This window comes from Oncorhynchus clarkii, chromosome 15 (genome assembly GCF_045791955.1).
Source record: "Oncorhynchus clarkii lewisi isolate Uvic-CL-2024 chromosome 15, UVic_Ocla_1.0, whole genome shotgun sequence".
NCBI classification, from domain to species: domain Eukaryota; kingdom Metazoa; phylum Chordata; class Actinopteri; order Salmoniformes; family Salmonidae; genus Oncorhynchus; species Oncorhynchus clarkii.
Genome location: NC_092161.1, coordinates 20,000,838 through 20,015,124, shown reverse-complemented (window position 1 = coordinate 20,015,124; position 14,287 = coordinate 20,000,838). Strand labels below are relative to the sequence as shown.

General features: G+C 43.4%; 1 protein-coding gene across 1 annotated transcript in view; it reads right to left on the bottom strand.

Annotated features, from left to right (window-relative positions):
- Positions 1-1,282: 1,282 nt before the first annotated feature.
- The window catches only part of LOC139367023 (sodium channel protein type 3 subunit alpha-like), a 177,973-nt gene continuing 164,968 nt past the window's right edge, over positions 1,283-14,287 (bottom strand). Inside the window, exons 21-27 of the mRNA XM_071104908.1 lie at positions 13,354-13,476; positions 10,835-11,107; positions 7,240-7,293; positions 6,883-7,024; positions 6,664-6,764; positions 6,168-6,438; positions 1,283-4,402 (exon numbers count right to left, since the gene is read on the bottom strand). Of these exons, the coding sequence (XP_070961009.1) occupies positions 3,144-4,402; positions 6,168-6,438; positions 6,664-6,764; positions 6,883-7,024; positions 7,240-7,293; positions 10,835-11,107; positions 13,354-13,476 (2,223 nt within the window). The 3' untranslated portion in view covers positions 1,283-3,143. The remainder of the gene's footprint in view (positions 4,403-6,167; positions 6,439-6,663; positions 6,765-6,882; positions 7,025-7,239; positions 7,294-10,834; positions 11,108-13,353; positions 13,477-14,287) is intronic.

Genomic DNA, 14,287 nt, shown 5'->3' with positions numbered 1-14,287 from the left:
TAGCCTACACACCAATCGCCAAATAGCCTACACACCAATCGCCAAATAGCCTACACACCAATCGCCAAATAGCCTACACACCAATCGCCAAATAGCCTACACACCAATCACCAAATAGCCTACACACCAATCACCAAATAGCCTACACATCAATCGCCAAATGCTTTGGGAAATGACAGAAAATGTTAACATGATCCATGTAGGGAAAAGGACAATGTCTGAGTTTAATTCAATTGGAGAAAAGCTGCAAAATGTAGAGTTGAAAATAAAGAGAAAGGAGGCCCAGAAAAGTAATGTTTGGGAAAGATTTGTCAAAGTGGTTAAAGAGGATGATAGGAGTGTCTGTTATGTTGTGTGATGATTGTGAGGCGCTATACACATTCGACAGTCACAAGATGGGGACTTCAAATAGGCCTATGGCACGTCAAGGGAACTGTAGCCTACTGTTCAGATGTTTTAAATGGAAACTGAAATCCTGACACTGACTGTAGGTCTAGAACCTCTCACATAGCCTTAATATTAACTCCTGCAGAATTAAGCATTTATTTAAGTAAAATGATACTCCAAATGTCGGTGAAAGTTTGACTCGGAACAGGAGTGAAGAAATATGATTTCTTTCTTTCAGCATCTTGAGAGAATGTGAATGCCAGTTAGATACCATCTGTAGGTGCTGCATCTTCATCAGCATCATAAAAGCTGATAGTATTTCAACCACATAAAATAGGATTCCAAAAACATGTTGGGTCGTTTTCACAGTTTTCTATTTCGTTACAACCGATAAAAATTTTGCACAGAATATCTTTCCAGTTTTTTTGGGGTTGAGTTATTGCATTTTCTCCCTGGTCCCTAAATGTATTTGTTGTGTGAAAGCAGCAGAAGCATTCATTCTATTGATTTATGACATTATTCTGGTTAGCAAGGGTTTATTTAGTCTTCTAGGGCAACATATAATGACAGAAGAGAAGCTGCATGTATCTAATTATGGACAAGTTGACTAACAAATACCATACCAAAATGTCAGGAATTATCAGCAGAAACATATCTAAATCAGGCAAAAAAAATCCTGTACCCCCGTAAAGAAATCGTTCTGCCATCTCTGGCTGTAGCTTACAGTACATTTTCTATATTAGGGTTAGGGTCGAGTGCAGGCCTCAGATTTTCACTATCACATGAAGTCGGGCAGTTGCAGATGGGTTATTAGCAATTGTGGGTGCGGGTGAACAAACAGCTGCGCACCACCACCACATACATGACTCTGAAATCAAAAGAATAATCAGTGATATTGTAGGCTTTCTCATTTATTTCACAGGAGGTTGTTATCTTAAATACAGAGGCATGTGTTTGCAACATACTAAAAAAAACGTCAACTGAAAGTAGTAAAACTTCTTTCTGAATAATATTTACTGCAACGGGGGCTTCACTGAAGCACTGCATTGTGGTTGAGCAGTGAGAAATGCTCTGGGAATAATCATTATAACAACAAAACGATTATATACGGACTGCTGAGAAGATGACTGTTGTAGGTTATTGCATTTCTGACAGTTTATAAGAATGAAAAATAAGCATTTTCTGGGCATGTCTTGGATGTTTTTATGATGAAGCAGCTCTCGTTAGGATGAAAACAGTGCATTTATGACAGAGATGTGCAGAGTTGACTTTTCACCATGACATTTTTGTATAAAAATGTCCCACCCAAAAACGAATAGGATCGCTCCCGACTTTTAAACATGTTCCCCAACATTCCCAATACAAAGCATGCAATCAGAAATGTCTTTAGAAAAGTCCCCGTAGACACTGGTAAATAGCAGTGCGATCCCAGTCACACACCCATGGCATCTAATGGGAGAACGATGTGAGTAGAGGTCCATTTAGAAACAGGACAGGGGTATATACCAGGCACACACTGGATCTATTGCTACAGAAAACAGCCCTTCAACACACCTGCAACCATAACCTGAAAATATATATCATATTAAAGTTGAGCGGTGTCCTTATTATTATTTGAGTCAAATAGAAACCAGTGTCAGTGATATAGTTGAGAGTAGGCCTAAGCTATGGGTAACCAAGAGAAGCTGAACGGTTTGTAGAGTTCAAGCAAAAATAAATGCTGTACAAACTTTGACCCTTTTATCCTAAAAAGTAGTAAATTATTGCTAAACACAGTTTGTGCAAAATAGATAAATAATTGTTTTTCAGTCTTGAGCGCAACGTCTCTATATGATGCAGTCAAAACATGCGAAACACACTTTAAATAAAAAATAAATAGGACGAATATCCGTCCGACTAATAGTGAATATGATCGCTGATGGTCATATAAAATATATAGCCATTGGGGCAGTTTTAATCCTACAGAAGTTATGGAGAAAGAGAAATCTGTCAATCGTAACCATGAGATAGATGCAGGTTTGATTGTCACATACAGATCATGGTTACTGGTTACATGGTGTAACTAGGCCCAGATTGTTATGAAAGGGAAACAACTCAAATGCAGGGCCCCCGGATATCCCGGGATATCTTTACGTGTAAACGTAAATGCAAAAATGCTCAAAATATGCTCAAATACAATGTGGTAGTACTGCAATTCAGAAGAGGCCATGTTTTTTTTCTTACTCTAAAAATATAAAAAATTGTAATTATTGTACTGCTATGAAAGACTGGTAACATCAACAATGTTATACTTTACTACGAAAAATTGTATCCCTTAGTTTTTTTCTCACATCTCACAGTTTGAAAACTATTTATTATAAGTAATTACACCAATAATAGTAAGACCTTTAATGAACTCATAAGGTCAGGCATACTTTGTAAATATTGATAAACTGTATTTCCTTCAGTCTAATAAATTATTATTACATCAGTGATATAATTGTTGTGACCCTGCAAAGGTCATTCATGCATATTAACTGTGAAGCAAAGTTGACATGAGCAGGGTCAAAGGTTATCTAGGATTTACACACACCGCCTTTGTGTACTCCCTCAAAGCATGTTCTCCAAAAAGAAATAAATAGTTAGCCGTTTCTCTATGAAAACCCCTGCAGATTCTCTGGACAACCACAAGTATTAAACCAGTGTCATTTGAGCTATGTTACATTCGGTAAACAACAAAAAAAGAAAAAAGAGAAAAAAGCATTTCCTAGTTGCCATTACAGAAATGTCTCGCGATCTGGTACTCTGTCGGGTGCGGGGCAATGTTCCCTCGAGTCACTGTTCCTGGACTGTTCGGAAATTAAAACTTGGAAAAGTTCACTAGTCGCCCGTGTGACGCTGTCGTAAGACGGTGGAGAGGAGGTGGAGGACAGGGTCTCCATCAGCTCCATCTCAGGCCCCCCGTAGTGCTCCTTGATCATGGAGGCTATGAGACCCTCTTTCTCTGGAGCGGTGCCCCCCTCGCCCGTGGGGCTCTGCGTCAGACTGATCTGCATTGATCTGTACAGGAAGGAGGCTTGCTTCATTTGCCTCCGCACCAGATGCCTGCGGTAGCACCTCTGGATAACAGCGGCCGACACATCCTCCTGCTTGCGCCTCAGCGTGGTGGTGATGGGCTCATAGGAGATCTTGGAAGGATTGGCCATCATGAACTTCTCCTCCATCTGCTGTTTGAGAGCATCCATCTCGCCCGACTCGCCCAGCACGCGCTTGGTGAAGGCAAACAGAATGTCCAGGCAGTGGATCTTATCACCGCTCACCATGGGCAGGTCCATGGAGATCAGCTTGATCTTGTTGGGCTTGCCGATGCGCAGCGGCTCCGACAGCGTGTCTGCAAAGTCTGACAGCTTGGCGTACTCGATGAACTGCGTGGCTTCCGGGTCAAACTTCTCCCACACCTCGTAGAACATCTCGAAGTCGTCCTCGCTCAGCGGCTCGGTGCTCTCCTCGGTGGCCACGCTGAAGTTCTCCAGGATGATGGCGATGTACATGTTGACCACGATGAGGAAGGAAATTATGATGTAGGTGACAAAGAAGGTGATGCCCACCGAGGGGTTGCCACAGTTGCCCCGGGCATTGGTGCCTGTGTGGATGAGGTTGGGGTTGCACTCTTCCGGAGAGTTGTTGAGGATGGGGCTGAGCAGGCCGTCCCAGCCTGCCGACGTGGTGATTTGGAACAGACAGATCATACTGTTGCCGAATGTCTCGAAGTTGAACATGTCGTCGATCCCTGCCTGCTTCTTGACATAGGCAAAGTTGGCCATGCCAAATATGGCGTATATGAACATTACCAGGAAGAGCAGGAGGCCGATGTTGAACAGGGCGGGAAGGGACATCATTAAGGCAAAGAGTAAGGTCCTTATTCCTTTGGCTCCGCGGATGAGTCGCAGTACTCGTCCAATCCTGGCTAATCGAATGACTCTGAAAAGAGTGGGCGATACAAAGTACTTCTCTATGATGTCAGCGAGAACGATACCTGGAAGAAAGGAGGGGAAAAAACATGAATGAGATCTCTGTACTTCTAATAGACCATCATGAACCATTTAACGGCATAGAGTAAGGTCAACTTTTTCACATCATTTAGCAGATGCTCTTATACAGAGTGACTTACAGGAGCAATTAGGAATAAGTGCCTTGCTCAAAGGCACATTGACAGATTTTTCAACTAATCAGCTCAGGGATTGGAACCAGTAACCTTTTGGTTACTGGCCCAACACTCTTAACCGTTAGGCTACCTGCCACCCCTACACACTATGTACACAATATCTTAGAAAATTAGGTTGACAATTGGTAACCAGGAGTGAATATTAGCTTCGTTATCCTCCATGTAAATTCCAGCTTCCACCATCTCAATCACCAATGAGCCCATGATAAAGGCTTCCACTCTTACTACAGAGTCTGTCTGCCCTCAAATGACATTCATGTTGCCTCCCAACCCTCTCACCCCCACAACCAATTTACCATCTGTCCCTGATTTGTGACCCTCCTCTCCCCATGGAACAAGACTGTCACCTGAGATGGATCGGAGAGGGGGGTTGGGAGCCACCCTTTAGAGCCATATGTCAAGCCCCCAGCCCCCTCACCGACTACAGTCAGCTGATGCAGCACCTCAATCACGCCCAAATCACCCCCACTGACATCCCTGATTGCTAGGATTACCTTCACCTCAACAGGGGCATCCTTGTCCACACACATCAGTTAGCATGGAGGCAGCTACTTAGCTTCAATCTATGTGCTGGCCCTTTGGTTTGCTTCAGCCCCCCCCAATGCGGAACAAATATGTTCACAGAACGGGGAATTCGTTTGGCGGATACTGAACAGGGGCTATTACCTACTGGAAGCACAGTGCCCTAGTTTCATCAGATATAGCCCCACTTAAGTTCAATGACTTGATTGACATGATAGATAACCTTGCCAAATGGATACTAAAATCTTGGATGATGGCCAAGGTGTATTGTCCGTTGTATTGAAAAACACAACTAAGATTCTGAAATGTGTTCTTTGAGCATGATATTGTTTGGAACTAAATTCAAATGATTTGTAATCTGTTGTAAATTTGAAGGTTCCAAGCTAAATATCATAATCTGTGTATGGGCCAGCTAGTGACGTGGTTTGCCTTGCTTACAGACAGGTTGGTTGTTTAGCAAGTATGAGGCAAACAGATGGGGTTGGATTAGATTTTTGACAACATGTAAACTATATTTAGTCTCCAAATGTTTATTGAAAATAGAAATACATTTGCACACGGAGCACTTGTTGTCTCTCAAATACATTGTTGTCGCTCAATTGTTGGTTAGCTAGCTAGCGAATTTTAGCCATATTAGCATTGACATGAAATCAGTCAAAACACCGCAAAACAAGACATGGTATCATGAACAAGATAAAACTAGCTGAAACGAGCCACCTACGATTCCCCACATGGCAGCTTCTTGTCATTGTTGCTAGCTATCTGACCGCTCAGAATCATAGCTAAGCACAGCTTCCAGCCCCATCGATGCGCACACATAATTTTTGTGACATTGTCAGCCAACGCAAGGTCATGTGATCAACTGTAACACCCAAGGACACCCAAGGACGCAGTGACATTAGAAGAGAACTACAAACCGTTGGCCAGACATCAGGTACATATAGCTACATATAGCAACCTTATTCCAGTATAACTGCCAGGTGATGAACACATGTAATTACATTGTAACGAGAATAATTGAAAACCTCTGATTAAGCCCAAGCAACAGACTCACCAACGATGGAGAGGATGACCACCACAAAGTCAAAGATGTTCCAGCCAATGGTAAAGAAGTAGCACCGCAGCGCCACGATCTTGATGAGGCACTCGCAGGAGAAGATGATGATGAAGGCCAGGTTGATTTTGTTGAGGATGTACTCCATGCGGGCCGGCTGCTCGTCCGTCTCCACCATCATGGTAATCATGTTGAGCAGGATGAGGACCATGATGATGATGTCGAACGCCTGCTTGCCCACCAGGTCGAAGAAGAAGCCCTGCACTTGGTTCTGGGAGAAGAGAGGAGGTGTGAGAAGTGGGTGAAAAGCCCTTTTGGAACCCAAGAGGCTAATACACTAGGGCAAAGAAAATTAAAGGAATAGTTCACTTTATTTAGGTTTTAACTTATTTTCGACTTATCTGGGGTGTTATCAAAAACAAGTTAATACCTTCAAAGAAATGATCTATCCCTTTAATAAGATCAAGAAAGTAGGGTTCAATTAGCTCCAGCTTACCACTGGCCTTGGAATCGGTTTCTGAGGCTTTTTAGACCCTAGCTTCTTCATGGCGTTGTAATATTTTTTCTGTTCCTCTGTCATGAAGATGTCTTGCCCACCTAAGTAAAGAGACACCCCTTTTCTGTTATTTTCACTGTGAAAATAACACTTTTTTTTCATGGCAGGTATCTGGTTTGTTCACATCAAACCATTTGTTGGCCATGATGCTTTTGATACTTATCTTTCGTTTCTGCTGGTTGAAGTTGTCGATGATCACCCCGATGAAGAGGTTGAGGGTGAAGAAGGAGCCAAAGATGATGAAGATGATGAAGTATAGGTACATGTACATGTTCACCTCTCTGATAGGCTGTTCCTCCACCTAGTCCAGCCAGTGGAAAAAGCAATACATCATTCAGTTACATTTTTATCAGTTGAAATCTGTGTTATTCTGGTAAATGTTATTGTGATATTGCATCAAGGCATGGCTATGACAAAGACAGCCATTAATGAAATGAATGAAAATACCAAAGCTCTATGTACCAAACCCTTTCGATAATGTTATACAAAACAAGTACATTGGCGTTTAATACTTACAGCACGAGAATCCACTGCTGCATACATGATGTCCATCCAGCCTTTGAATGTAGCCTTGTAACAAAGGACATAAACTTCAATGGGCATGATGAGGTAATTAGAGGAGGTGTGCCACTATTATCGCCATATAAACACATGCAGAGGACAAAAGATGCATTTGTATACACAACGTTCATGCAGTAAAAGATGTTCGCTTTTGACATCAGATTTGAAGATACACTACATGACCAAAAATATGTGGACACCTGTTAGTCAAACTCATTCCAAAATCATGGGCATTAATATGGACCAGCTTCCCCCTTCGCTGCTATAACAGCCTCCACTGTTCTGGGAAGGCTTTCCACTAGATGTTGGAACATTGCTGCGGGGACTTGCTTCCATTCAGTCACAAGAGCATTAGTGAGGTCGGGCACTGATGTTGGGCGATTAGGCCTGACTCGTATGGGGGCAGATGGTGAAGAGTGATCTAGAAAATGCGTTTCAACTGCTGCAGAGTCCAATGCGGGCCAGCTTTACACCACTCCAGCCAATGCTTTGCATTGCACATGGTGATCTTACGCTTTGAACTCACCCACAGTGTCGTTGCGCAAAATAGTATGCAGCATCATCTGGATTTATATGCAACAAAAGTTCAACATTCACCTTCCGCTACTATTTCTGTCAAGCCGTCTACTAATACAGTTTGACGCATGCGTTTGATAAATCCAACATAGGCACCAGACCGAACGCACTGCAACTGCCTCTGCAACGCAATGCTGTGAAGCAAACGCAGCATTTAATTGGAAATTAATGTAATTCTGGTTTACCAAAATGCTGTCAGCGAGTTTGAAGCGTTAGGCTTGTGTGCGGCTGCTCTGCCATGGTAACCGGTTTCATGGAGCTCCCGACAAACAGCTCTTGTGCTGATGTTGCTTCCAGAGGCAGTTTGGAACTCGGTAGTGAGTGTTGCAACTGAGGACAGGCGATTTTTACACGCTACGCGATTACGCACTCAGCAGTCCCGTTCTGTGAGCTCGAGTGGCCTACCACTTCGCGGCTGAGCCGTTGTTGCTCCTAGACGTTTCCACTTCACTATAACGGCACATACAGTTGACCGGAGCAGCTCTAGAGCAGGGCAGAAATTTGACACACTGACTAGTTGGAAAAGTGGCATCCTATGACAGTGCCACGTCGAATGTCACTGAGCTCTTCAGTAAGGTCATTCTACTGCCAATGTTTCAAATCAAATTTGATTTGTCACATGGGCCGAATAGACCTTACCGTGAAATGCTTACTTACAAGCTCTTAACCAACAATGCAGTTTTAAGAAAATAAGAGTCAAGAACATTTTTACTAAATAAACGAAAGTATAAAAAGTAGCACAATAAAATAACAATAACAAGGCTAAATAGAGGAGATACCGGTACCGAGTCAATGTGCGGGCTACAGGTTAGTCGAGGTCATTGAGGTAATATGTATATGTAGGTAGGGGAATAAGGTGACTTTGCATAGATAATAAACAGGGAGTAGCAGCAGTGTAAAAAAATGCAAATAGTCAAGGTAGCACTTTGATTAATTGTTCAGCATTCTTATGGCTTAGGGGTAGAAGCTGTTAAGGAGCCTTTTGGACCTAGACTTAATATTCCGGTACCACTTGCCATGCGGTAGCAGAGAGAACAGTCTATGACTTCGGTGGCTGGAGTATTTGAATTTTTTTTGGGCCTTCCTCTGACACTGCCTAGTATAAAGGTCCTGGATGGCAGGAAGCTTGGCCAGAATGATGTATTGGGCCGTACGCACTACCCTTCTGGTCGGATGCCGAGCAGTTGTCATACCAGGTGGTGATGCAACCAGTCTTGATGGTGGGGATCTGGGGACCCATGCCAAAACCTTTCAGTCTCCTGAGGGGGGATAGGCTTGGTCATGCCCTTTTCACGACTGTCTTGGTGTGTTTGGACCATATAGTTTTTTGGTGATGTGGACACCAATGAACTTGAAGCTCTCGACCCGCTCCACTACAGCCCTGTCGATGTGAATGGGGGTGTGATCGGCCCTCCTTTTCCTATAGTCCACAATCAGCTCCTTTGTCTTGCTCACGTTGAGGGAGAGGTTGTTGTCCTGGCACCAAATTGCCAGGTCTCTGACCTCCTCCCTATAGGCTGCCGCATTGTTGTCGGTGATCAGGCCTACCATCGTTGCATCATCAGCAAACTTAATGATAGTGTTGGAGTTGTGCCTGGCCACACACACATGGGTGAACAGGGAGTACAGGAGGGGACTAAGCATGCACCCCTGAGGGGCCCCTGTGTTGACGATCAGCGTGGCAGATGTGTTGTTGCCTACCCTTACCCCCTGGGTGTGGCCCGTCAGGAAGTCCAGGATCCAGTTGCAGAGGGAGGTGTTTAGTCCCAGGGTCCTTAGCTTAGTGATGAGCTTTGTGGGCACTATGGTGTTGAACGCTGAGCTGTAGTCAATGAGCAGCATTCTCGCATAGGTGTTCCTTTTGTCCAGGTGGGAAAGGGCAGTGTGGAGTGCAATAGAGATTGCATCATATGTGGTGGATCTGTTGGGGTGGTATGCGAATTGGAGTGGGTCTAGGTTTTCCTGGATGATGGTGTTAATTTGAGTCATAACTATTCTTTCAAAGCACTTCATGGATACAGACGTGAGCGCTACGGAGTGATAGTCATTTAGGCAGGTTACCTTGGCATTCTTGGGCACAGGGGCTATGGTGGTCTGCTTGAAACATGTAGGTATTACAGACTTGGTCAGGGAGAGGTTGAAAATGTCAATGAAGACAGTTGTTCCAGTTGGTTTCTCTATGGAGATTGCATGGCTGTGTGCTCAATGTTATACACCTGTCAGCAAATTGTGTGGCTGCAATAGCTGAATCTACTAATTTGAGGGGGTGCCCACATACTTTTGTATATATAGTGTATATATTTGTATTTCCAGCCTCTGGATTTTTCCAAACTATGACACAGAGTGGGGGAACCTATCTTTCCTTTAAGGAAGCCCCCCTCCCACCCAGAGAAAAACACTTACAGTCTGTACAAAATAAATATTGCATGTGTGCCATGTGAGAGCTATGTTTTTATTAATGGCAGTGGAAAGGACTTATATGGGCTTCCTCCTGACTGCATGGAGTGTCTTTCTAGAGGGAGGAAAAAGGAGAGTGAGTGGGGAGCCCCACTTCAACACAAGTGAGTTCTTATCAGCGAGAAATCACGCCGGTGGGCCTTTTCCCTTTGGTTACGTGTTATTACTGGCTTTTGTGAATGACTGAGGGTCAGACTATTTCCAGATGCAAATGGGAGGTTTGCATGGAGGCAAGTCACAAGAAGGTGACAGAAAGGAGCTAAGTGAACTGTTGCTAGGCTACCGCGGCAACTAAGTTAAAACGAAGAATGAAGTGCACTCTCGCTGATCACACAATTCTCTGTAATGGCCCCCGTCGCTGCTAAAAATAAGAGCCTAGCGACTTGTTGATTGATTCAGGGCTCTCTGGACAGACAAGGTGGGCAGCGACAAAAAGTATAAAGTACAAAGTGGGAGGAAAGAACGTCTCAAACTGTGAGGAAAAATAAAAGGAAAGGGGAAAAAAAGCCAAACTCACAACTTGTAGGAGTGCAAGGTAACCAGCACCCACGTTGTCGAAGTTGACTTTGACTTTAGTCCAGTAGAACTGCGTGTCGTTCATGGCCAGGCAGTCGGTCTTATTGTTGACCACGGACACGTTGTGGATGTAGCCCGTCCGGTTGACGCAGCGGCCGTACTTGCCTGCGAACAGGTTGACCCCCATGATGCTGAAGATGAGCCAGAAGATGAGGCACACCAGCAGGACGTTCATGATGGACGGGATGGCGCCAATCAGGGCGTTCACCACAACCTGTTTCCATGGAAACACATCAAGTCAGGTATCCATCCGGCCCCCTTTTGCTGTCACGTGCCACACTTCATACACGACAGTAACTCAATCAGAGAAACTCAGTGTCTACATGCTTGTGGTTCAATTCACCTACCCTAAGTGCTTACCCAATCCACATCCCCCCCAAAACACAAAATATCAAACCACTCAAACAAAAGAGATCCTAATGAAAAGATAATAATAATAATGAAAAGATAATAATCAAACCCCACAGTTCCAAAGTTCATGCAAACTACTGAATCTGGCAAATGAGATTATTAAGAGTGTGTGTCTTATATTCAATCAGGAGCAGCAGCAGCTTTTCAAACCACCCTGGTAAGAGATTTCCTGGTTGAGAGGAAATGAGTGCTGAGCCAGGAGATCCTGAGTATCACAGCTCTAATGGAACCAGTAGATAGGGGGTTTAGCCCCGTGCATCCCTCAAGAGAGTGTCACAAAGAAATCTGCTGCTCACTCAGACTCGAGCCTCTGTATAGCCGGGCTGCACTTCCACTTTGCGTTTACCACTGAGTAGTGGACCCAGCCATTTTAAAGCAGCGTGACGCCTAATCCCATTTGCCAGATTTACAGTGGCGGAGAGCAGCGAGCTCGGCGGACATCAGCCCCCCATTTCCGACAGCATGCAAATTTCATGGGCAGGAATTCAAATTAATTCCAGTGGATGTCAGGGGAAATGATATACATATTAGAGGCCACAAGCTAGGCTGACAGGTGTCAACTTAGAAAACGAACACTGTGTAATGGGAGGGAACAATAGCCCAAAATCCTAACTATAGTGTGCATGAAATGTTCAAGAGGGTTTAAGGATGTGCTTTAGGGAATGAATAACGATTATGGAAATGCTACGGGCTAAACATTCATCGGAATATCTGAACACGGGGATGCATGCAAGAGAACGTGATAACAAAATCAACAGCTAAAACAAACAACGGAACAGCAAGGAGAATAATATTAATACTGTCAGAAGTGAGCAACAACTTGTAATGTAATATCACAGATAACTATAGATGTGAGAAAGGATGGAAAGATTGGAATGAGATAATTGAAATACTCCATACTAAGTGGATTAGGCATGTACATGAATAATGCTGCTATATCTATCAGCTTTTCTGGTAACACTACATAAATGTGTCCATATTCCTGCGTAATAATGCTGTAATTCCCTGTAAGAACATTGATTTAGTAAGAACTGGTCTATCTAACTGCAAACTTGTAATTTCAAAAAATGCTCAATTCCATTACCAAGCAATTTCTCAACTACTACGTAATTACACTGGTTTCCTCATTAGACACATACATGTGCAATCTCTCCTTTCAAAAGAATCTATCGAAGAATCGAAGGAAGAAATCGTGTGGTGATGTTACATGTTAGAGCCTAGGGTTGAAGAATTGACATGAAATGTAATACTGCTGGAGAGCTCTAAGACTGCAGTTGTAATTCAATCTATCTACTTCATTTACTCTGCTCGGGCACTTCAGTCTATTCTCATAATTATCTGAACCATTATGTATAATTAGACATTATAGAACTAGACATGATTTGGTGCATCGATGGTCATGAAAGATTTTAAGGATCCAACAAAAATGGATGCTGATCCTGTATTTGACATACGTGTTACAACATGTGTCTGTCAAGTATTTACTTGGTAATTATGTGGTAACAATAGGCCACTTTCTGTTCTAACTTCAGTATGTTGCACACATTTTATACTGCCTGTTTTGATGATTCCCAAATGATGATGTAGGGCCTAATGATCATTTCACCATGAAAGCTCTATGTAAATAACAGGTAGAAAAGACTACAAAATAAAGCTTAATATGAAAAAAAGCTTATCCAAATTGATGTCGGATAATGAGGTAGTCATGTCAGGTAGAGGGGAGAGTTGAGGGGAAATATGAAAACCAAATGATCTCTTTGTGCTAATATTGCCACTTTGTGCTAATATTGCCACTTTGTGCTAATATTGCCACTGCCAGCTCCAAGGGAAAGTATGTCAAGGGATTAGTGGCATTAACTGGAGAATTGGATTTGACAGCATTATAACACTATAAGTGGAGAGATAAAGTGGAGAAACATTTTGAGTATTCTGAATAGAAACTGCTGGTCAGGGAAAGAAAGGGTGGCAACAGAGGTAGAGAGAGTGATGATGAAGACGGTTTGAGGACAATCGGGAGTTGATGAGTCAGAGAGGAGAGACGACTCTTACCCGCATGCCTTCAAATCGGGACAGTGCTCTTAGCGGCCTCAGAGCTCTGAGGGTTCTAAGTGATTTGATGGCAGCAAAGTCCGAGTAGCCCAGCATGTTAGCTACTAGACTCACCAAAGACACCTAGGTGGGGACAGAAAGCGCAAGAACCCACATGGTTAGGGGCGCTGCCACAACCTGTTCAAAGGAATTGTGATACACAGAACCTGAAAGGGAACACTGGACAACCCTGGCGAGTCCCTCCTGTTAGCAACAGCCCTAAGGGGAAAACGGATAGTTCATTAGACTCCAAGGTGTGCTGTCACCCATCGAGGACGTCTATCTGCTATTCAAGGGAATATAATGTTAAACTTAGTTTATTTCATAGCTGAAGAAATGAAGAGGCCTGTTAACAGACTTTGAAATAGAAATAGGACTGTTAAAGACCTCTTCTTGGAACTGTGTAAGAGAGGGAGGAAGAGAGGTCAATGAAAAGTCAACCGCAAAGCCAACCAGAAACTACAGCTCTAGGTGTCTACTGTGGATGGTCGTGGCGGTGGTCAGCAGTCAAATCAGGCCTTACCCTTATGCCGGCAAAGCGGGCCACCGCTCTCAGCGGGCGCAATGCTCGCAGGGTCCTGAGAACTCGCATGGTGCCAATTTGCTCTATATTGACAGCACTGGCCAACAGGCCAATCACTGATATCTGTGTGAATGAAATTATAGTTAATTCAGTGAAAACAGATACTTACTTATATACTTATTTACTTGCTTATTTACTTGTAAATGAATATACAGTACAGACTTATTAAATACACACAGGTTTCTACACCAGCAAATGTTGCATGGAGCCAACTTTTAGCCACCCCAAAACCCCTCACAACTTCATATTCAACTGCCCTCCAGACACCATATGAGATTAATATCACAATCAGATGAATAATATTGTCAAAGG